Raw genomic sequence first — 24851 nt, forward strand, 5'->3', positions numbered from 1 at the left:
AGCCAGAAATGATTAGTATAATATTGTCCAATGCAACAGGAGTATTCTGTCCCATGATTTAGTGGGAGAGACCGCCAGGGAATTGAATGTTGACATCGTGATTACTACTGAGCCGAACTTGGGTACTGCTGCTCGTCATGACTGGCTGGGTGATGCTGTTGGTGATGTCGCTACAACAAACATCAGTAATAGGATCGGATGGCAGTTGCATCAAAGAGGAGAGGGGATTTTTGCGATTATTTTGCCGAATTTTGTCCTTGTGGCTGGATACGTGAGTCCTAATGTTGGAATTGCTGAGTATGAACTTTACATTGACGAAATACAACGGGTCATCTTACAGTCACCGAAAAGAGCCGTGGTTATGGGTGATTTTAACTGCAAGGCCACGATTGCTGGTAGCAGTTATAAAAAAAAACTCTTTTTTTTTTTTTTTTTTTTTACAGAAGAGGGCAAATCTTTACAGAAATGATGATGGCGACTGATATGATCTGTCTAAATGACGACTATTATACATTTGAAGCCAGAGGTCATAGATCTGTATTAGACCTGACATTGGTTGACAATAGTTGGGATCCTTCGCTCTATCAATGGAGAGTTTTGAGGTCAGAAACTGGTAGTGATCACTTTGTCACGTTATTTTCTTTTGACTGTATACGACCGGTGATCGGGAGAACATCAAAGCCGCTGAGATTTTCTAAAAGACAGGTAGAAGTAGTGGTTGACAAAGTTGCTCGCAAGCTTATGGATGACAGAGAGGTTACGCCTTTTGTTCTGCAGGAATTAATAGTCACGGAGATGGCGAGGATTCCCCAAAATATCAGGGGGTATCAACCCGCTTACTGGTGGACTGCGGAGATTGCGGACCAAAGACGGATTCTGCAGTACTGGCGAAGGAGAAAATTTAGACTCCATAGAAGAGGCGGTGCTGTGTATGAGCATGCTGTAAATATGTTTGCTGGTTGCTGATGCCAGGCGGTTACTAAATTACCTAATAAAATCTAGCAAGAGAGCACGTCGGAAGGAGTTATGCTTGGAGCTGGACTCGAACCCGTGGGGACGTCCTTTTCAGATCGTCATGGGAAGACTGGGTAGACGTTTGCCTGTCCTTACAGCTGAGTCTGCTGGTATACAATTGAGAACACTTTTTCCGGTGGCTGAATCGGGTCTATCGGAGCTGGTTGAGTGCGATGCAGGTCGATTCACACAATATGAAGTCACCTTGGCGGTATCTAGACTCAGGAATAAAAAGAGTCCGGGTCCAGACTGTATTCCTGCTGCGATCCTCAAGAGACTTATGATGAAAGCCCCTTGGGAAATGACAGATGTGGCAAGTTATTGCTTGCAGAACAGGACCTTCCCTAATTGTTGGAGGGAGTCGCGCACTGTGTTCTTGCCCAAGAAGACTGCTAATGCAGAAGTGGTTGGTTACCGCCCGTTGAGCCTCATAAACAATATGGGGAAAGTGGCTGAGAGATTGATCGCAGAAAGGTTACTGCTTGAGTTAGAGACAGGCCGGGATATTCATAACAACCAGTATGGGTTCAGGCGTGGCAAATCGACGCTTCAGGCGATTAAAAAGATAACTAGCTGGGCTATAACAGTCAAGGCTGGAACATGGCGCACCAGGAAGATTCCTTTACTGGTTATGCTCGACATTAGAAATGCTTTTGGAACCGTCCAGTGGGACTCCATCATGGCGGCTTTAGTCAGAAGGCGAATAAGCCCTTACATTAGGAGACAGATCTCCGAATACCTGTCTGAAAGATGGACTACGGTTAGCACGCTTGATGGTGACATACGATACCAAGTTCATGGTGGTGTCCCCCAGGGGTCAGTACTGGGACCATTACTTTGGTTACTGGTCATTGATGATGTATTACGACTACAGCTACCTGAAGAGACGGAAATAGTGGCCTATGCTGATGATTTAGCGATACTCACCTCTGCGAGATCAGAAGATGTCCTCGAACAAAGGAGCAATGGTACTCTAGAGATCGTAAATAACTGGCTAACCGACAAAGGATTAACACTTACAGTCGATAAAAGTCAATATATTATGTTGGCGGGAAGGAGACGGCTGCGAGATCTTGAACTTAAGATAGGGGAACATAGGCTTGAACGTGTCAATCAGGCTAAATATCTGGGAGTGATAATTGATAAAACCTTGAGCTTTAGTGCTCATATAGTATATAGATGCGAGAGAGTCGAAGGATTACTACAAGCCCTCATAAGGCTATTAGCTGGCCGAGATGCCCCAAGATCATCTAAACGTAGGGTTTTAGTCTCCGCATGCACCTCGGCTTTATTGTATGCTGCACCTGTTTGGTATAGAGCCATATTCACGCAAAGGAATGCTAAACGATTGAGGAGTCTACATAGACAGGCTCTAGTTGGGGTGATGTTCGGATACCGCACAATATCTTATGAGACGGCGTGCGTTCTGGCGTCCACAAAACCCATAGAACTCCAGGTCTTGGAACGCTGGCTTCGCTTTCAAGGCATGGAAAGGGGTGATGCTTCTGAAGTGGTTATACAGGCATGGCAGCGTAGATGGAGTCAACATGAGGGGGCTATGTGGACAAAAAGGTTGATTTCAGACATTAGCCAATGGGTCAAACGAAAGCATGGCGAGGTCAGCTACTATGTCTCTCAGATGTTCTCTGGACATGGAAATTTCGAGCAATATTTAGTCCGCTTTGGCAAAAGAAGCTCTCCACGTTGACGGTACTGTGAACGCGATGACACAGCTGAGCATGCAATATTTGAATGCGATAAATGGACAACACTTAGGTTTCGCACGGGAATACAGAATCTCACAGCCGAGGAACTAATCAGCTTCATATTGAGTTCTAGACAAAATTGGAATAATTTTGAAAAAATTCTCCTTTTTAGTTTTAAAAGAGAAAAATGATACTGAATGACGTATGGGGTACTAATAAAGACTGAAGTAATTATAGAACTAGGATATTCATGAGTATTGTCTCTTTATGAAACCTACGACCGCGAGTAGGCGTTATGAGATCGGACTGGGAATGTAAAGACCGAGACCCGGCTTCGTAGTTGGTGGTTGGGAACGACATAGTCGGGCCTGGCCTACCTTCTGCGGGGTTAGAGGCAGGCAACACCAAAAGACCGAGACCCGGTTCCCGGGGCTGGTGCTGGGGACGGCATAGTCGGACTCGGTTCCTGCCCTGGGGATTTGAGGCAGGCAATGTGAAGAAAACAAAAAGAAAAGATCCGACCGGGGGGGCTGACCTACCGTGCCGGACATACAGTCGGTGGGTGGGGAGGCCTCCTTTGAGTAAAAGGACACTTCCTCGGGCTGCGTATACTTAATTGGATAACCGGCCCGAGGGAGTAGGGGAAAAAAAACTTTATATTGTTTGGGGTCTATATAAGCCCGAATGTGACGCTCGCGGAATACGAGGCCAGACTGCTCGGACTGCAGAGGATGGTCATGAACGCCCCAAAGAGGACAATTGTTGTGGGTGACTTCAATTGCCGTACCGTAGCGGTTGGAGCTGGGTCCTCGAACAACAGAGGACTAGCGCTAAAAGAACTACTGGGCTTGTTTTCATCAATGATGTGTCGCCCACGTTTTACGCCCGCGGGCATTCCTCTATCCTGGATCTGGTATTGATCGACGGTAGATTTCCACTAGACATGGTGTGCATGCAGGTTTTACAGGTCGAGACTGCAAGTGATCATTTGGCCGTTTCTGTTGAAATCCTTGATACTGAGACTCTTATTAGAAATTAACATCTATGCTTTAGACTTTTGGAACGACAGGTAGAGACCATTGATCGCAAAGTTGCTGCAAAAATGACGGATGGCAGATACATTACAACAGATCATGATTACTGAGCTGGCCAGGCTCCCCGAAAGAGCTACCAGACATCACCCTGTCTATTGGTGGTCCTGCGATATATCGGATCAACGCAGCGTTCTGCAATCCATAAAGAAGCGCGTGCAGAGACTTAGAACGAGAACATACGGAGCTGATCAAGACTTGAATACGACGATTACACAATACCGAGCAGCAAGAGTTAACTTTAACAGTTACTTTAACGTTAACAGCAACAGTTAAATTTCATGATTAAGCATGCAAAAAGGCAGAAGTGGAGGGAGCTATGCAGTGAACTAGATGCTAACCCCTGTGGACGGGCGTACCAGGTAGTCATGAAGAGACTGTGAAGACGGTTGCCCCTCCTTAATAAGATAGATGCTACACGACACATAGAAGCGCTTTTCCCTTGGGTTGATACGGACATCACAGAGCTGGTGAACGCGGCAGGTTCACCCAGGATGAAGTAGCGATTGCGGTTAAAAGACTAAAAAATAAAAAGAGTCCAGGACCCGATGGTATGCCAGCTACAGTCATAAAGGGTCTGATGTCCTTCATCCCGTGGGACATGACAGATGTTGCGAGTTATGGTGTCCAGCATTGCTTTTTTCCTGCTTGCTGGAAAGCGTCAAGAACTGTTTTCTTGCCCAAACAACAGTCAGTTCCAGGGGCTCTCGAATATCGCCCTATAACTCTCATTAATAATATGGGAAAAGTCGTGGAGAGGCTCATCGCTAATAGACTAATTGAGAAGCTGGAATACAACAGCCTCCTCCATGAGAATCAGTTTGGCTTTAGGCGGGGGCGGTAAACTATTAACGCCATCAACAAAGTCGTTTCATGGGCTGCTGCGGTGAGGGCTGGGACTTGGAGAAACAGGCGAATCCCACTAATGATACTCCTGGATATAAGGAACGCTTTCAGTTCGGTATTTTGACCAGCTATATTGAGGGCACTTCAAAGAATGAATATAAGCGAGTACATAGTGGTAAGTCATTAGATCTTCGGTGGAGTCCCGCAGGGGTCTGTACTCGGACCCCTACTTTGGAAATTCTTCTATGATGAAATTTTCCGACTTCAATTCCCGCCGGATGTGAATGTCGTAGGATACGCGGACAACATCTCGCTGCTAGTGGAGGCCAGTACTTTGGATGAAGTGGAGGAGTAGGGGAATATTACCTTAGAAATAGTGAATGAATGGCTCGTCAACAAAGGAGGATACTCAGAAGATTAAATCTGCGCCTGAGAGGAGAGGCAACTGTCGAGGTGGAAAGTGCTAAATATCTAGGGGTGTTACTGGATAAACACCTCAAATACTCCAGTCATGTGGCCATGATCCGAGATAGAGTGGAAACAACAATCCGGGCCTTGCGAGGACTCTTTGCGGGACAAGGAATTCCACGTGCGTCGAAGAGGCGACTTATCACCTCGGTGATAACATCGTCTCTGTTGTACGGGCCGATGCGGTTAATGTCAAGCGCAACAGAAGCAGCACTCATAGGAGGTCGTTACTAGGCGTAGTTTCGGGTTACCGAACCTTATCGTATGATGCATTGTGCGTGCTTTCTTCGGTCCCCCCGATAGAATAGCAGATTAAAGGACTAAAACTAAGGGCGTCCGGTGTAGCCAAAGATGAGGCCAATTCTATAATACGGGCATAATGGAAGGTGGTATGGGCGGGTTCAGCAGTGGCCACATGGACCAGAAGAATTATCCCGGACCTGGATGCTTGGCTAGATCGCTCTCATGGCGAATTAGATTACCACACAACGCAACTCATGTCGGGACATGGTGCGTTTGAACTATACCTGCATTGGTTTGGCAGGAGAAAGTCACTCATCTGTTGTTACTGCGATGCGGTTGACGATGCCGAACACACTATTTTCGTGCGCAGACGATGGGAGGAACATCGTCTAAATGCAGGACTGATGCATACCCGACCGGCGCAGCTCTCGGAGTGGCTCTTGGCTATGTCCGGAAACTGACATATTTGCAAAAGCAGTCCTCAGAATAAAAGAAGATGATGCAAGACGACTGGGACACTGAGGGTTTTAGTTTATAGCAGGGCTGGTCGGACAGCCCCGTTCCTGAGGGCTCACATGCCCTGGTGTGTGGGTTACCGTGATGGAGCGGAGACTCCTGGGGCCCGTTAGGTGTGAATTAATGAAAAGACCGAAACCCGGCCGGCGGTGTGGGTTTCCGGATACGCTTTGGCTCTTGCGCCGTGGGTTTGAGGCTGGCAAAAGGAAAGACCGAGACCCGGTCTCTGGGGGGAGGCTGGGAACGGCATAGCCGGAACTGGTTTCTTCCGTTGGAGATTAGAGGCAGGCAATTAAAAGATCCGGAAAGGACACGTCCCCGAGTCGAGTATACTTAATTACATGTCCGGCTCGGGGATGTAGGAAAAAACACCAAAGAACACCGGTATTCACGATCAAGTATTGAAATCCGTGTAAAAGTAACTTTATGGAATTTTGAAATCGTATTAACATTTATTGCTACAAATATCGCTAAATAAATCTTGAAAGCAAATTAATTATTGCGAGACCATTGTGATTAAAATATTTTACGGTAAAGGTGGAATTTTTTTATGAGAAAATGCATCGTTTAGTAGGATTTGATGGTTTAAAATGATAATGTTTTCTACATGGTTTCAGAATAATTACAACAGCTGAATATGACTTGTTGCATTTTATAACAGTAATTCTTTTCACACATTCACAAATTATTTATCATTCCTCCCTGTTTGTCTCACTCACTCACTTCTCGACTTGCTATTGATGTGTTCTACTTTTGCTTTTGCTCGATGTAGTTGTTTTCTGTGGAGTCGAATATTCAGTGCTGTTGCTTGTTAAATTCTGCCGCCGTACCTTATTTTTTATTAGTTTTATTTTTTCAATTTCTATAATTATTTCTTCCTTTCACCTGTTGCTCTTTTAATTTGCTTTTTTCTTTTATGTACTGTAAACGTTTCTACGCGTTTAATCTTACTTGTATAAAGTTTTTATTTGGTAATATACATCAACACTGTTATATTATTACATAAAGAAATGTTGTATAAGGTTATTTTTGCAGCTTTTGTCGTTTTTTTTATCTTCTGTTAAAAGTAGTAAAACACCTATTATTATAAATGATTGTTAAATATTCCGATTTTCTGTCAATTTTGAAAATTTCAATCGTTTTAGACTTTTTCAAAAATTTTCCGAAATTTTGTTGATATGTTTTGCATTGAGTTTGTAATAATTAAATACCCTGATATGAATTATAAAAACTAACCAAAAACAGAAATTGTTTTCTTTTACGAAATTTCATTCCATGGGAATTGCCGCCTATTGCGTGCAGGTAAGTTTAGGTTTGTACTGATTATAGCTCATAATTAGCTTTTATATTTTGTGGTCTTTCCTGAGGAGTTTAAACTTTATAACTTCATAATAACCGTAAGATTAAGAGATTGCCTTATTCCCCAGTTTTCTTTCTTTTAAAGTATTCATTTTAATACCGAATTTTTCATAAAAATAACTATTTTTAGTCGATTATTGTCGGACTGTCTACTTCAGATATTACTTAATATTTTTATATTAACGGTTATTCTAAATTACTATAGATAGATTAATGTTTACTTTATCAAAACAAATCCTACATTCATTTCTTTTGATAAACAAACATTCCTGTTTTAAAAATAATCATTCCTGACTAAAACAGCTATTAATTGAAGAAAAAATTATTTGCAAGAAAAAAAGTTGAACAAAAACAAAATTGTTTGAAGGAAAAAATGACTGATTAACGAAAATCCGTTGATCTAAATCCTCCCAAATTGGGCAAGAAAATATGAATTATATGTTATTCAGTTAGCTTATAGAGTTCAAGTAAACTAACGCGCGTACTAGCGTTCAGGTGGCCGATTGACAAGGATCTCCTGTAAATCGTGATGCATACATAAAAAAAAGTACGCAACGTTAATATTCCAGTAGCCAAGTTCTATTATACGAGTATTTCAAATTTAAATCAATTAAGACATTTTATTTAAATTTTTTAAGAGTTATGAAGTTATCCGTTGTGCGCAAACAGTAAAATTTCACTAATATCTTAGATTAAATTTCTGAGATAATAAATTCAATCCGGTTTTTGTCATGTGATTGCGAGAAATCCGTATTGCTGTCAGTATTAAGAGATACAATCGGAGATTCAATTTTGTTTCCTGTTATATTATTCGATTCCCAATAATTTGGTTCAATAATATCCGTTTTATGTTTTATACAGTTTTTCCATTCCTGCTGGCCTGTTTTATCAATGGCTTTTAAGCATAAATTTTTAACATCATATATTTTAAAAGTAGTATTTTCTGACGCTATGTATACGTAACTTTTGATTTGTCTCCGAATTAACTCGGTCGGGTTGAGTACACGATGATAGGTAATCGAAGTACGGTTTTACCAATGGATCTTGTTAACTCATCGATTTTATACACATTAAAGTTGTTTTTAATACGCGAAACCCTTTATAATAATCGGATCGTAAGTTCATCCTCTTCGGAAATCATTCCTTTTGAACTAAGTCGCACTTTGATAGGGTTCTTTTTCCAAGACAAGGCTAGAATTCTTTCTTTTTTACCTGAATGATAAGGGGCGTTGTCTTAGACATAACCTAATTATCTTCCAGAGTAGGTAACACATCTTTAAACTATTTCTAAATAACTAAAAAATCCTGTAATTTTTTACGAATCGCGTTTTTATCGAAATCGTCAACTTCTTCACTTGACTTGCTGCGGGGTTTTGTTTTTTATTAAACGGTAATTCATTAGTAGATTCATACTGGTGAATCACTTTTACACTGAAGCTGCACAACTTTCACGTATGTTAGCACTTCAATAACGACATCCGATATCAACGACGTTGGATTACTCTGTAATTCGCTTTTGTAAGCGGTTAAAATGATGTATCTTTCAGCACGACTGAAGGGCTTCTTTCGCGGCCTTTTTTTCGGAGGGAATATCAGTAATCGTGCACTATTATCAGTCGAATCGGTATCAGACATGGTGTCGAAATAATGATATAACTCAAGTCATACAGACACAAATCTAGGAATACACTACACTCACATTTCAGTTAACTTAAAAAAATTGCATTATATTAACTTTAAATAACAGTGAAGTAAATAAATAAGTAACAGAAACACAAAAGTACAAAAGTTTGAACACGAGAACAAAAGAGTGAGCATATGAAAAGAACAAGATTCTTAATACAACTGAGAAGACATAATGTTATATAAACTTTTGATTACGTTGACTACTACTGTATGACAAACTAATTTTACGATGACTGTAAATGAGTAATGATTATAGTGTTGGTATGTAGATATGGCCGCGTTATGAATCGGCACTGATGCAAGGGACGTGGCTCATCAGAATCATGACGAACTCGCTCACACAAAGGCAACGTTTGTTTATTCTACACTCTATAAGCCAACTGAATACAGTATAGTAGAAGTTTGTGGGGCATATTTTTAGAAGTTTTTCATGTTTCACTGGATGTAATGTCAAGTTAGTTTTTTCACCTGGTCATAATGTAAAGTCAGAAAGGTGGTTTATCTTTTCTTTTTTTTACCGATTTCAGTAATAAAATTAAATTTGTTAAATTAAGAGAAAAAAAGATAGGGTTATAAAATAATGCCATTTTCGATTTTTTATCGTAATTATGAAGCGAATTATTAAGCTTGAAACTCATCAGCAAGACTCCAAACACCCGTAATTAGATAACGTGATAATATTTACACATCTTAATAAAGTTGTTTAAAATCTTACTTTTGTTTCAGTTTTTCTTGGCCTACATTAATGTTTTTTTTTCTCTTCGAACATTTAGGATAGCCGAGCCTAGCTTGGTATAAGATAATGAAATTTGAAAATAATTACCCAAGTTTTATTTAAAAATATAGTTGTTTAAAAAAAGAATTATGTTTACTTCCTCGGGTTTCATATTTGGATTTTTTTGAGTTCTTTGAACGTTAATGAATTTTTTCTATTTAGTATATTTTTTTGGTAAGGTGTTTAAAAAACGTTAATCAGTAACATATAATTATAGTGCAATACTTGCTGGTATTTAAAAAAATATTACAGTAAAATTGAAAAATTTACCTCGTAAAAAATAATTACAAAATAGTCCTAAAATCGTAAGGCATGCGGTAATATACAACTTCAAGTAAGATAAAAGCAAACTATCTAAATCTTCATTGAAATTCCATTTTATTTATCAGTTTTTGATAGACTTCCATATTATATTTCAACCAATACTTTTTTCCATTTTGTCATCTTGAAAATTCACGTGTACTTATAAAAATAGAATCGTTTCTTAGTTGAAGGATTATTAAGAAATAAAATTATTTCTTAAATATATTATATTTCAAAAGAAAATTGACTTTTAAAAACCTCCCGCTTAAAATTAAAAATATTTTTTTTTTAAATTGTTCTTTAACTTTTAAAAATCGGCAAAATTAAAAACTACCGACAATTTACTTAACCGTAATTTGGCTTCTGTTTAAAATATCTAAATTTGAAGAACAATTTATAGCGTTACTTTTTTTTTTACTTATTACAGTTTCTTCTTTATATGAAATTTCTTTTATTATTTCGTGTTGTGAAAGTATTATTTTATTTTACATTTTTTAAAACTATTTTTGTAATTAAATGTAAAAACAAAAAACCGCGGCTCATGTAAAAAAAATTCACACGCATTGATATGCATTTTAATAAAAATAAGAAAAAGGATTTCGTAGAAAGTTTATTACCGTGCTTGAGCTAAGCGTTTCCGGAATGCTTACATATATTATTTTTTTACCCCCTTGACTTTTCGGCAAAAAGTATTTTGTATAACAGAATGATATTAAGTTACATTTAATTACGCTTTAACAATCTATTTAAACTAAGCGATGTTGATACATAAAAGTTAATAATATTCTCAAATCGTTTATGCAGACGATATAATTCCTCTTTTCTAGAAATCTTTCGATTAAATTATACGGAAAGAAATTTATAATCTGACCACCAGATAAATTTCGTAAGAAATAAAAATTAAGAATCTACATGGATCGAATTGAGAAGCAACGTTTTTTTCTTCATAATTTTTAAGTAAATAAAATAATTTTGATATCGCGTTGCCCGGTGAAGTTATTTCACGTATTAATTTTAAAATGATAAACGTTTTATGTAAATTCATCAAGCGTTAATATATTTTATTTTATTAAAGTTTAATATTTATTTACAAGATCGTTGTTTTCATTATTGTGTAAATAAAAAACAGTACTGTTTTTTATTTATTCCGCTTTGGAATTTAAAAAAATGTATTTTGAATTATATTACTTTAAAATAACTTCATCGTTTCAGCAAAGAGGATTTGATTAATTTGTGTAGGACCCTACCGGAAACCTGGTAAATTCTAAACTGAACCGATGATTGTGTTAGTAGTTGGAAAGAGCGTGTGGGGAAATCGTGGGAGGGAGCTAACCGAGACAGAGATAGTGGTATGATAAAGAGTAACCTGTTGTGCACTGTTAATAGAAGGAAGTACGAGACTGTGGGCGGTGTTGGTTTTCAGGGTTGCGGAGCCTGTGGTCGGTTCATAAAGGGGTTGGATAACAATAGTGATGGTGGGGGGTTGAGAAACGGCGGTAGAAGAAAGAGAATCAAACGCGCAACGAGTCCAGGACTTTTCCAGAATCTGTATAGGCTAGCCCGCATCCTTCCGTCCTACGGTAACGTACTACCTGCTCTTTGCTGTACAGCTACTCTGTACTACGCGTTGGGTGTACGCATTTTACATTTTGCTCTTTCTTCTATCGTGTTTTCTCTTTCTGTTTGTTCTCTTTTGAACCGCGTACATTACCTCATCGTACTCTTTCTTTCTGTAATCAGGAAAAATTATCGGTTGACACTGTCCCATCTCTCTCTATTTTCTTTCTGCCGTCATTCTTTTACTATCTGTGTAGCACTCCTTAATAAAGTTCCTCCACCCTTACCTTTACATCATAACGGTTTCTGATTTCGTTTTGCCGCATTTTCAAATAACTGTCTATATGAGCACGATCTACCAGTTTTTTTTGTTTGCTTTGCTGTTACTTACCTACCTAATCATCTTTACTTTTAGCTTTTATCCTTTAAACTCTTCTTTTTTTTAATTTTTATCATTACTTCTGAAAAGAATAGAAGAATAATGACATAATAAATTAATTTATTCTATCTTTTCTTTGTTTTATCGTTTATTTATTTTTTTATTATTTTTCATATTTTATTTATTAATTATTTTAACCATTTTTTTTTTTTTTTTTTTAGTTATGGTAATTATCTTTGACAGTTAACATTTATTGTAAAAAACTTAACAGTTTACTATTTTTAGTTATTCCGAAAAATAAAAATTAGTAAATAAAATAAAATCTACTTACAAAATTTTTTTTTTTAAATTGTAACTTTTAAATGTTGAGTTTTTTAAATCTACTACAGATTAAAAACAAACGTCTTACAATTTCCTTGATTTGGAATGAACTAAAAAAATAAAAAAATTAATGAAAAATAAATTGTAATTTCTCTTATTTTTATTAATTTTTCAAAGTTTATTTTATTTTTTATTTTCTTCCAATAGTTGATATTTTCACTTACATTTACATTCCATTGTTTCCCTTGGAGGCTTCTTATTCACTGGTGGATCAGTTTCTTCAGAATTCTACATCCATATTTAATGGCATGAAGTAACGGTACCCCCATTATTCTGATGAATATTGAAGTGGCACTGAAACAATCGTGAAGACTTAAACTATCATTTTGTAAAAGGTTTAATCGCAATGTATGCTGCTCATCGATCAGATAAACAGATCATGATCTTTCATCATAATCAAATGCTGTAGAAAGATGAATTTAAAGTTACCAAATAAGTCCAAATGTTATTGGAAAATAGTGTATTTATAATCATCCATTTGTGTAACTCAGTCTTTGTTTAAGTTACGCATTATCAGAAATTATAATGTTACATGGAAATTAATTTGTTATGTATACATATTATAATTTGGCATATTTTTGTTGTAAAATATTATATAAAAATAATAAATTTAACCGTGAAAAATGTAAATTGTAAGATTTGAGAAGAAAAATTTTATTTTATTTTTTTAATATAAAAATATTTGTTTATACAGTAGTATAAAACATGTTATTAATAAAGTATTTGACAATTTTTTCAGTTCGATTTGGTGTTTTAATTTTTAAAAAAAATCATCATATTTGTCAAGTTATCTTAATGTAATGTTGATGGGGAAGTCAGTGTAATGTAATGGAGATAATATGTATTACAAACATTGCATATGTTTCTTTAATTCTTAGTTGAAGCGATGTGAAAACTTAAATATAAGCTAATAATTTTACTACTTGACATTTTTTTAGAATAGTTTTTGTTAACAAATTCTATGGCTTCTCTTCTTTTTCTTTCCATTTTAACTAACATCTCTGTCTTTCAGAACTGTAAAGTACTAAATTCCACTAAATATTTTTTTAAATGTTTTTCTGATTTTTTTATATATAGGCTACTTGATCAATTTTTTTTGTGTGTGAAAGCTCTCCTTTACTTTTTATAACTCCTTCATCCATCCTTTATAACTTTACTACATAAATAAAAAAATTCTGCAACTTGTTTATTGTGTTAACTATTTTAATACTTAATTCCTAACTTTGTTATACTCGTATTTATTTTAAAACAATTTTTCTTGTAGTAATAAATTCATGTTATTTTATGTTTCATTTAACTTATCTTTGGTTTTTGACAAAAGAGCATTACGTCAGTAAATCTTTATTTTTGAATGTTTACACTCCACTCTTAATTTCTGTATTTCTTCTATATACATATTTAATTGCTATAAGGATAGACTGCATCTTTGTCTCATTCATTTCTGAACCAGAGTTCACCTTTCTTATCTACTCTTACAACGCTGCTCTACAGATTTTAACACTTTTCTTTTCCTATATTTTAGCCTTTTATTCAATTTACATTATCAAATGCTTTATTGAGATCTCCAAATGTCATGTAGATGGTTTTATTCTTTTTAATCATACCTTCTAAATTTAGTCAGAAGTGCAGAACATCTGTGAAATTGTTTTGAAATTGAATTGGTGTATCTTCCATCTCAAGTTCTACCTGTTTATAAACTATAATAAGAGTTTATATTATATATATATATATATATATATATATATATATATATAAATATTAAACTGATGTGGGGTGTAATGTTTAGGATTAGTTCTTTTTAACATTTCTCCAAAGGAAAAAATTTAACAAAAATCAGATCGAGCCTCCACAAGTTATACCTGGGTATATCTGAAACGAATAGGTGAAATTTGTCCAGTGAATTGAATCTAAACAAACTTAATTTCACAACTTCATCTAACACCAAGTCTAGTGACAACTCACTAGATCACATCTAGAGTTGTAACTCATCCCACCACAGGGACAGTCAACTATGACAGGTCTTTTAAGGAATATTCCACTGGCTGAACCAAGCAACACCAGAGTTCAGAGAAGGTAGCACTCGGATATGGTAGGCTGCCATTTAAAAGATAACATGGAGTCAGAAGCATTGGACTGCCCTAACACCATACACACAAACAAGAACAATACAAAATCGAAAATCAAATCGAAGTAAATCACTTACATTTACACACACAATGTAAACTCACTCATGCAGACTGATAAATTAAAAATTATAACTGACCTAAAGGACCAATGCATAATTCTCGTCATGGGACTGAAGGAAATAAGAAACACAGACCAGAATGCCATGTAATCTCAAGGATATAGACTATACAAAAGGTATATCTAGGAAGAGAGTGATAAAAAGTGGCCCACAGTTTGGAACAGGCTTTATGGTCAGCCTCAAAATAATAAAATTCTGTACAAGAATTCAAGTCACAATCCCCAAGAATCTCAACACTCACCCTTAAAGGATCTAATAAAATTTACACTATAATGATTGCCAATGGCCGACTAATAATAGATCTGAAGGAAATTGGTCTTACACAAGAATACACCACAGACAAGATAGAATTAAATGAAAAACTCAAGGAAAAAAAAACACTTGTTTCACATTCACAAGAAAGAAACTTGCAACACGAACATTTTCAATACCAGAAAGGGCACAAGAACAGAATTCATGAAAAAGTACTGGGAAGACCACAAGGCCCAAAGAGTCTCTTTGAAGGGACTTGGACAATGAACTGACTAAAGTATCCTATATGATCAAAATAGATTAAAAAAAACTGGTGCAATACTTTCAGATTTATCTGGACCACTTAATTTTTCTAATTTTTATTGGACTTTTTCATGGGCAATATAAATTTTATCCTACTCATTTCTAATTTTTCTACTTACACAACTTATAGAATTGTTGAAAAATCTGTAGTAAAATAACTTACATGTGTTTTTCTCAAGTTGGTTATTAGATATTTATTTATTATTTTTTTTATTAATTATTTGTTTATACTGTATTACTGATTTTGTTTGTTTTGTTACAGAAGTGAAACAAGAACTTGAAGATTTAATGGCTGATATTAAGAAAACAGCAAATAAAGTCCGAGCCAAATTAAAGGGTAAGATTGATACCTTTTTTATCTTTAAAGTTGAGTTTCTTTTTCTTTAATTTCTTTATTAATTTGCAGTGAGTTTGAAAGTATAAACCCATTTATCTTGTTTATCCTTTTAAATCAGTGGTTCTCTATGGGGGCACTACTGTCCACTGGGCACTGAGAAGTCTAATGGGTCATTTTACGTTCAAGTAATATTGAGAGGACATTGAGGATCGCCTTGAGCAATACTAGTCGAATGCGCTGAAAATTCAAGCTCATTCAGGTCCCACACTCATACAGCTGTTAATAGTGCAATAGACCGAATCTGTGCATGTTGTGACAGGTTCATTAAACATTATTATAAATATACAAAATGTTGTGTATCAATACTTAACAAATTTTATTTGGAATTTCTTCAAAGGAAATATAAACTGGCACAATAATTGTTACCACATCAGTAAGAACATATTTTTTATTATTGTTATTTTGAATTCAATAGCAGTAGTAAAATTGTATATGTATTTTTATTTTAATAAAAGCTATATTTCAGAGATACACATCTCTGTCATCAGATTTGTAAAAGTTGAAAGTAAATGAAAAATTAAATCTTTTGATACTAACTTTTTAAATCAAATATGGTATGGATCACATAATCAGATAAGTAGTAATTTAATTTTTCATCTTTGTTACCTTTACATACATGATGATGGAGATTATATACTTGAAACTAAAGGAAAATCTATATTTGATGTGTTGGAACACTGTTTTAAAGAAACAGAATTTCTGTGAATGATATCTTGTCTGTGTTGCTACCGATTTACTCCGACAGTGGTTGGATGTTACTGTGGGTTGATTACATATCTGAAAAAAGCAGTACAGTATGAAATCATTGTGCATTTTGTGATTCATCGACATTTGATTGCAAGAAACCTTAGTGATTGCCTTCATTGCATGCTATAGTACATAATTACAGCAGTTAACAAGATCAGAAGCAATGCTCTCAATGATCGATTACTTAGAAAAAGCTTTGTAATTAAAATGATGAAGACTTCAATAGTTTACTACTGTACCCAGAAGTTAATTGTCTGTTGAAAGGTACCTGTCTAAAATGATTTTGTTAACTCATTGAATTAGTTACAAAATTTTTTGAAGAAGGTGATTTATTGAAATTTTTTGAGAGAATTTATTGAAATTTGAGAGCGATATTGGTTATTTGACAAGATTTATACAATAAATTTAATGAAACAAATCTACAACTGGAAGGAAATGATTTGTATTTGATCAAAGCAAAGTAAATTATTTCTGTGTTCGTGTTAAAACTTGTTTTGTACAGACGAAATTTGAGTTAAAGACAATTGTATCAGTTCAAAATGGAAACAGCTCTATACAAAATTCTGGTTTATAGCCATCATCATTTGAAAGCACTGAAAGAAGATTTTACAACTCAATTCTAGGATTTATTCAACATGAACATTTCAGATTGGATCCTAGAACCTTCCTCACACTTACAAATAACAGAATTATCTCTGTAAGAAGAGTTAATAGAATTGTCAGAAAATGAATAGTTGAACTTCACCCAAAAAAAATACCACTTACCCTCTGACCCCTATCCACCCACCCATTGAATTCATTAATACATACCAAATGTTTACTAACACGCCACATATTACAAAAGGAAACAGTTTATACCATTTGTGCTGGATCACACAGAATTGAACCAAATCAATTTATTGAAAATGAAAAGTAATGAGTAAGCTATTAATAAATTATTATATTTGTAGGGTATAGGCCTATTATTTAATGATGTTTATTTCTATAAACATTGTCAACAGTACTAATACCCATTAGAACAAGTGCATATGAATATAACTCAAATGAATTATTATGATAATCTTTATTCGTATAAAGTGATCGTTCATTTTATGACTAAATTGATAGAGGAAGTGTAATAATAATAATAATCTATTTATACAAGTATAAACTGTATGTTTTTGTACTGTATACAGTAAGAAATATTTATAAGTATGCTAAGTATTCTTGAAGAAATTATTGTCTGAAATTAAACAAAATGTTAATAAATTTTGATTGTGGAAGGAATTTTTGCTATTTATGAAAATAGTTAAGCACTCTATTGCAGAATGCTTGGTTTCTGATTGAGCCTAATATTATGAGAAGAAAGTAATATAATGCCCTGCACAGTGACTGCCTTGTGCAAGCAAGGTTTTATTTTCATCATACGCACTGTAGATACTTATGAGAACTAACCTTTTTGAAGAATCACAAAGGCATGAAACTTGCATCTGATAAAATGATCTGCAGAGAAATAACATAAAGGTTAAATAACATAACCTTTAGTCCTAATTTAAGATTTAAGGCTTAGTTCATGCTCTATAGTAGGCTATAGAGAATGAACTAAGCCTTTCTGAAATGGAGGAATACTTCAGGATATGTACATATGAGTAGATGTAGCTAATTATTGTTTTATGTTAAATTTTTTCATCAATTTTTCTTAACTTTTATATAAAAGTTTTTTTAACATCAGAGTGATATCTTTATTACATTTTAACTTTGTAATACTGAGTTATAATGACAACAAAAAATACAGAATAACTTCAATGTAAATGATGTTGTTAGTTTAATAAAAAAAAAAAGCTTCTATTTTTGTTTTGCAGGAAAATTATAATAAAATAATTTTCAAAAATATTGATTGGTAAAAATAAACATCAAATCTCGATAACTTTAACCTTGTTAACTAATGATTTTTCATTTCCAAGTTTTTTTATACCTCTTTGTAAAGTAAAAACTAGCTCAAATTTTTTTTTGTAACTCTTACTTAACATTCTTTTTCCATCTAAATATTAGTAGTATAGCCAAATTATCAATGAACCTAACAAGGTAATCCTTTATAACTTTTAGAATACTCTGTTTATTCTCCTTGTTAAAAAAAAATCCAGTTCTTGGAACAGGTGGAATAAAATACCCTAATGTGTTTGACTGATTTCCTCTTCTACTGAAGTTTATCAATAAGTGTTATTGGCGGTTTATTTTTTTGTTTTCAAAACTTGACATCATTCACAATCTTATCTTGACATTTTTTTTAGCATTCTTATTGTGCAGTAAGGAAATTAGTGTACAGAGTTCAGTTCAGTTTAGGTTTATTTTTGTCTTGCGCAGTTTGTTTCTTATAATATCCTTAGAATATTTATTATTCAAATTATTATTATGGTTTTGTATGTAACAAGCATTTTTTAGCTCTTTTTTCACGTTACTATATTGTGTACTCTTTCTTATATTTTAGCCATGGGCAATCTAAACTGCAAACAGTTGAACGTAGTTATTGTTATAATAATATTGGAGTATATAAAGAATGACCTATGTGTGTTATTATAGTTAATAATCTGTCTCATTACGGATTAGACTTGCAGAACAATATTGTAACATTGTATGGTATTGCAAAAATACTGTTGAAAAATCATTAATGCAAAAAAAATTTATCCTTAATTTTAAGTGAGTTTGGTTTGATTGTACAGGATGTTCAAAGAAACGGGAAATTAAAAAAATTAAATAACGCTAATGAAAAATTTTTTTTAGAAAATGAATTTTATTTCATGTAATTGTACATATGTTTCCATTTTAGGATACATACATTTTAGTTTATTTTTTAAAGATGACATTTTGCAGGTGACCTCCTTTTCTACGTAAACACTCATGAAGTCTCCTCGTTAAATTGTTCATGGTTTGACGTAACATCTCAACTGGAATTCCGCAATTGCTTCTCGGATCTTTGCCTTCAGTTCTTCCGTTGTAGCAGGTCTACTGTGGAACACTTTGCTTTTAAGGTAACCCCACAAAAAATAATTGCAAGCTGAGAGATCAGGCGATCTGGGAGGCCATCTAATGTCACCATTTCGTGAAATGACATGTTGTCCAAACAATCGGCATACAGCTGCCATCGATATTCATGCAGTATATGACGTTGCTCCGTCTTGTTCAAACCAGGCTGTGTTAAGAATTGGTGGAAATCTCTTTTGTTGTTCTACAAAAAAGATTTCAAGCATGGCTACGTAACGAGCCGACGTCACTGTAATCGCAAGACCGTTTTCATCCTCAAAAAAATAAGGGCCTATAACACCGTAAGATGACATAGCACACCACACAGTCACTTTCTGGCTGTGGAACAGACGCTGGTGTAGCTGCGTAGGATTTTCATGTGCCTAGTATCTGAAATTTTGCTTGTTCAACAAATCCACCGAGGTGGAAATGCGCTTCGTCTGACATCCACAATTCGTGAAAAAACTCATCGTTATCATTTATCTTCTGAAGCATTACATTACAGAATTGTGCTCGCACAACTGCATCGTTCGGTTTCAGTTCCTGGACGATTTGCAACTTGTATGGATGGAATTGCAAGTCCTTCACTAACATTCGTCGAACACTTGAACTATGCAATTGTAAAGATGCTGAGAGACGACGGATTGACCGATGTGGACTTCGTGTGACAACATCTTGTAAAGCATGAACATGCTGTGGTGTATGGACGGTTCACTCACGACCTGGAGCTTTCTTTTTATTGCCGAACCGGTTTCCTCAAAATTAGATATCCATGTTTTAATTGCATGTGCTGATGGAACACGGTCGTGCCGTGCCAGATTAAAATGACGGCGAAATTCTCTACGCGCTCCCTCCACACTGTCATTGTTTTTGTAAAGCGCTTTGATAGCAAATGCACGTTGCGCACCACTCCAAGGATCCATGACAACTAAATGGCACGTTAGGTTAGAGAGGCTGGTGCCACTTCTCAAGTGGACCCAATCGCCCACGGCTACCAACACAACTTTCAAAATTTCCCGCTTCTTTGAATCAGCCTGTATTAACATTAATAATACAGAGATATTAGAATTATACTATATCTAAAAATAAGCTAATAATAAAGTTACAGGAAGGCTATAATTGGGAAATTTAGTTTAAATTAACAGATAAGGGATAATAAGCTTATCATTTTAATTGCATTGTTTAGAAAAAAATACTGGTAAGTATAATTCATTTAGACAAAATTTAATTTAGCTTTTTTGTATTTTAATTTTTAAATTTCTAAGAGAATTATTAGAATTCAGTATTATTTAAGAAAAAGAACTTATGATTGAGGTACCTCTGAACATTCATTTTTTGTGAAAGAATTATGTATAATATAAGAAAATCATGATTGTATTTCAGTGTTTAATTAATCTGAATGTTATTAAATAATAAAGAAGTTGTATTCATAATAAATATATTTAATGAAATTAAAATAAATGTGTGAGAAGAAATGTGAATATATTCCCTTCTAATGTTCAGTTCGTATTAAGTACCCAAATTTTTAAAAGTGTAATGTAAAAAAAGGAAATGAATACTGGAGGGGGGAATAAAAGTGAGTTGAAACCTGTGAGCTTTATATAAATAAAATCATTGACTAAAAATGTTTTATTTTCTAACATATTCTTTATAGGTTTATTAATAAAAGTATTTTTACTGTTGTACATGTTTTATATTGAGAAAGGTAATGATAATATTACAAGTAATTTTAACAGAATTGTTTTTTTTTTTTTTACAAATTGAACATTTGGCATGAGTTTAGAGATAACAGTTACTATTTCACGTGTATTTTATTTTAATTTTTTTATTATTCTACTTCCTTCTTTAAAATTTGTTTTTTTCTATCTAACATTTTTTTGGTTGCATGTTCTTTTTTTTTTATTCTTATCTCAAGAAGGAAAATCTCATAAATTTTATTGAACGTATGCATTTCGTTATGGAAAATTAATGTTATTTAAAGAAATATAGTTGTTCCAAATAGTTCACATAAAATTAATAAATACAGTTTATTTATGTATTACTGTTGCAATTGCATTATCAATGTTCTGTCCCCTTCCTTTAAGTAATAAATTCTGCATACTTCTGATTTAATAGCTATTGATTTAATCATTATTTACTTGGTTTTATGCTTGTGTATTCTGTAATGTTACCTATAAATGCAACCAGAAATCTTCTAAGCATATTGTGTCATTAAATATACTGTTGATTTACACAGTGCCAGGTCAAAGGATATCTCAGGAGGCACGAATTTCACAGGTATGAATTTTCATATGAAAAGATATTTAATGGTAGAATTTGATTAATAATAAGCAATGTGTTTATTTGCCAACAAGTGATAAAATTAAAAATTTTAAAAACTGATGAAGCCATTATGAAAAAATCTACTGCAGTGCCCCCTGGTGGCTTATAACCGTAAAACTAATCTAAGAACCTGCTCTGAAGTGATACCTATGTTAGGTAATGCAAAATCTGCATCAAAATCGGTTCAGCCATATTAGAGAAACACATCTACTGCAGCGCTCCCTGGTAGCCTATAACCATACAAAACATGTCTAAGAACATGCTCTGAAGTGATACCTATGTAATGCAAAAAGTTTCATTGAAATTGGTGTAGTAGTTTTTGTTTTTGAGGAAACTGGTAACAGACATATACACACACTTACACACAAAGCCTCTTACCCCAAACGCATATATCATCTCTGTTCTGTCATGGGTAAAAAGTTAAAATACGAAAAGATAGAAAATAAAAAAGAAAACCAGAGGTCTACCATGTTGAGTTAACAAAAAAGCTATAATATATTACTTACTTATAATTAATTAATTTTCTTTTTTATTAATGCCCATCCTAATAACACAGTCAAAATTTAATTAATTTAATAATCGTTTGGTAGAGATTAAATGGATTATGATATTTTCCTTTATAACTAAGTGGATTTATATACAATTATGATAATACTACTAAAATAAATAATTAGACAAACTAATTAAGTTAAATTAGTAATTTAATGTGTAAGTTCGCAAAAATGCTGTAGCTTATACAAACTGTAAAAATTAAATTTGTTTATCCATAATTTAAAAATGTTCTGACATAATTCACCAATTTTGCTCAGTCCTACTGTTTAAAATGCTAATTATTTCTTATTTTCTCAATCTCTTTATCCAGACAAGTAAACGCTAATACTGTTCAGATTCTAAAAAAAATTGTCTTCCTCTTTTTGTATCTCGCTTCAGGATCAGATACATATATTTATTTCCCTCTATGATATTTTATTTAAAGGGAGTACTCCCCCCTACCCATGAATACAACATTAAAAGGTGTCTTTTTATTAGTAACATCATCTCTTGCCCTAGTTTAAAATAAAATTTAGAATTTAGATCATGAAACAGTCATTACTTTGTTGTTTCCATCCAGTTATCTTAGCATATTTAAATTATCTTCTCAAAAATAGATGCATGGATCTTTTCTTGTGAGAATTGCTATTATATTAATTTCAGTCTTATATTTGAGTTGATAGTTATATACCTTGTGTGAAAAATGATCAATGAGTATTGGCAGAACCTGATTTAAGCTTTTCAAAAAATTTTGATAAAAAGATTTTGGGAAAAAATTTAGGGGCATTTAAAGTAAGAAGTAACTGAAAATTGTGAAAAAATGAATGACTAAAAACTCTTGTAAAGTTTGAGATCATCAGATTCATTAATGTTAGAGGAATAATTTGGTTGATACATATTGAAATAATGGATGGAACTAGGATGGTGTTAAACCATCTGAAGGATCAGTTAGTTGTTTAGGAAAAGAAAAAAGTCGCCCAAAAAAAGGTGGATGAGTGTTTTCATTGAAGACTTGCTACCAATAGATTTGAAGATTGCTGAGGACCACCACTGATTATTGGAGAGATTTGCAAGATAGTTAGTAGAGTTGGCTAAAGTTCACTAATTGCTAACCAGCTGGAGTTAGTATCCATTCAGTTACTTTATTTTATTTTGTGGTAAATATTTGTAACTTTAATTTTTAGTAATTAATGTATTTACTGTTTTGTTTTTTGATATGTTAACAGTTATCGAACAGAATATAGAACAAGAAGAACATACAAATAAGTCATCGGCAGATTTGAGAATACGGAAGACCCAACATTCAACTCTCTCTAGGAAGTTTGTCGAAGTAATGACAGAGTACAATCGGACTCAAACAGACTATCGGGAGCGGTGTAAAGGAAGGATACAGCGACAGCTTGAAATAAGTATATAAAGCAAATTACTTTTTATTGTATAATTAACTAGTTTTTTTATTCATTTAATTTTACTATTAACCATACATCTCAGGCATGGGCAAACTGAGACTGTACAAGACTACACTTTATTTACTCTATTTCATATCATCCTCATTCATCCTCTGAAGTATTATCTGAAAGATAATTACCAGTGGCTAAACAGGAAAAAGAAAGAAAGATTTGTTATTAGGTAGACGTATATGTTTACTTGTTATTACTAAGATGTACTTAATTTATGTTATTTGTCATTCTATTCGGGTTCAGTTCCTTTATATTTTTAGAGATTGTCATTTAAAATTAATTTTATATTTTGACATATTCAGGTACAATGATTTAAGGTTTTATTTTTCTTTTGGATGCCATATAATGTAATTTTTTGGTGTCTAGTTTTACTTTAACGACATGCTTACCCCGGCTCTGAGCAAAAGAAGGAAGAAGGCTTTTGGCCTGTACTTTAGCATTTTCAGTTTGTAATTGATGTCTGCCATCTCATTACTTGGTGAAGCAAAAATGAAGCTTACTATCCAATTAAATGCCATATGCTGCCAAGAATAAATATCTCAGAAATGGATTGTCAGATTTTTATAGTGTACATAAAAATTTACCCTGTTCAGTTTTATGGTTTTTGGTTACTTTTAAAAGTTTCTGAGCGAGTTCAGCAGTTTTTTCTTTTAGATTAATCAAGAAAAAGAGTCATTTTTAACACTCAAAATCTTAACTATATCTGATTATAACTTACAAAATTTATAACTGGATTGTTTAAATACTGAACCATTACTTACAGAATTGTTTTAAATAAATCTGCCAAATTTCAAATTACTAATTTTTATACTTTTCCATTTTTAGTGTTTTTTTTATAAAGACATGGTAATTCTGTAATTTTAAATTTATATACTGTACCTGTATTGCACACATATCCTCATATACATGTGTATCCTGAAAGATGTGTTACGCCAATGATCATTATGACTCTTTCGATCAAAATGCTGAGGAGAAATACATTTTACTGAGGTATTTATTTTGTCAGCATATACCATAACCTGTTCAGTTCTTTTTTTCAATTTAATCCTAATTTTTATATCAAGTACAATTATCTTTCTTAACTTTGTGATAATTAAATCACATGCTGATGCTTTTTGGTTATATTCTGTTTTTGTAAATGGAATATACCCTAAGTATGTCAACATGTGATTTAATTATGACAAAGCTAAGAAAGGTAATTGTACTCGATATAAAATTATGACAGTCTTAACAGAAAATATATATATTTTAATAATAATTTACTATTGTT

The 24851-nt window shown here is 33.8% G+C and overlaps 1 protein-coding gene across 3 annotated transcripts in view; it reads left to right on the top strand.

The window, feature by feature from the left end:
• Nucleotides 1-24851, top strand: part of Syx1A (Syntaxin 1A) — a 403921-nt gene that overhangs the window by 301874 nt on the left and 77196 nt on the right. For all 3 annotated transcript variants that reach the window (XM_075365002.1, XM_075365005.1, XM_075365004.1), the window contains exons 4-5: nt 15387-15461; nt 23348-23530. In XM_075365002.1, the coding sequence (XP_075221117.1) occupies nt 15387-15461; nt 23348-23530 (258 nt within the window). The remainder of the gene's footprint in view (nt 1-15386; nt 15462-23347; nt 23531-24851) is intronic.

This window comes from Lycorma delicatula, chromosome 4, assembly GCF_047948215.1.
Source record: "Lycorma delicatula isolate Av1 chromosome 4, ASM4794821v1, whole genome shotgun sequence".
NCBI classification, from domain to species: domain Eukaryota; kingdom Metazoa; phylum Arthropoda; class Insecta; order Hemiptera; family Fulgoridae; genus Lycorma; species Lycorma delicatula.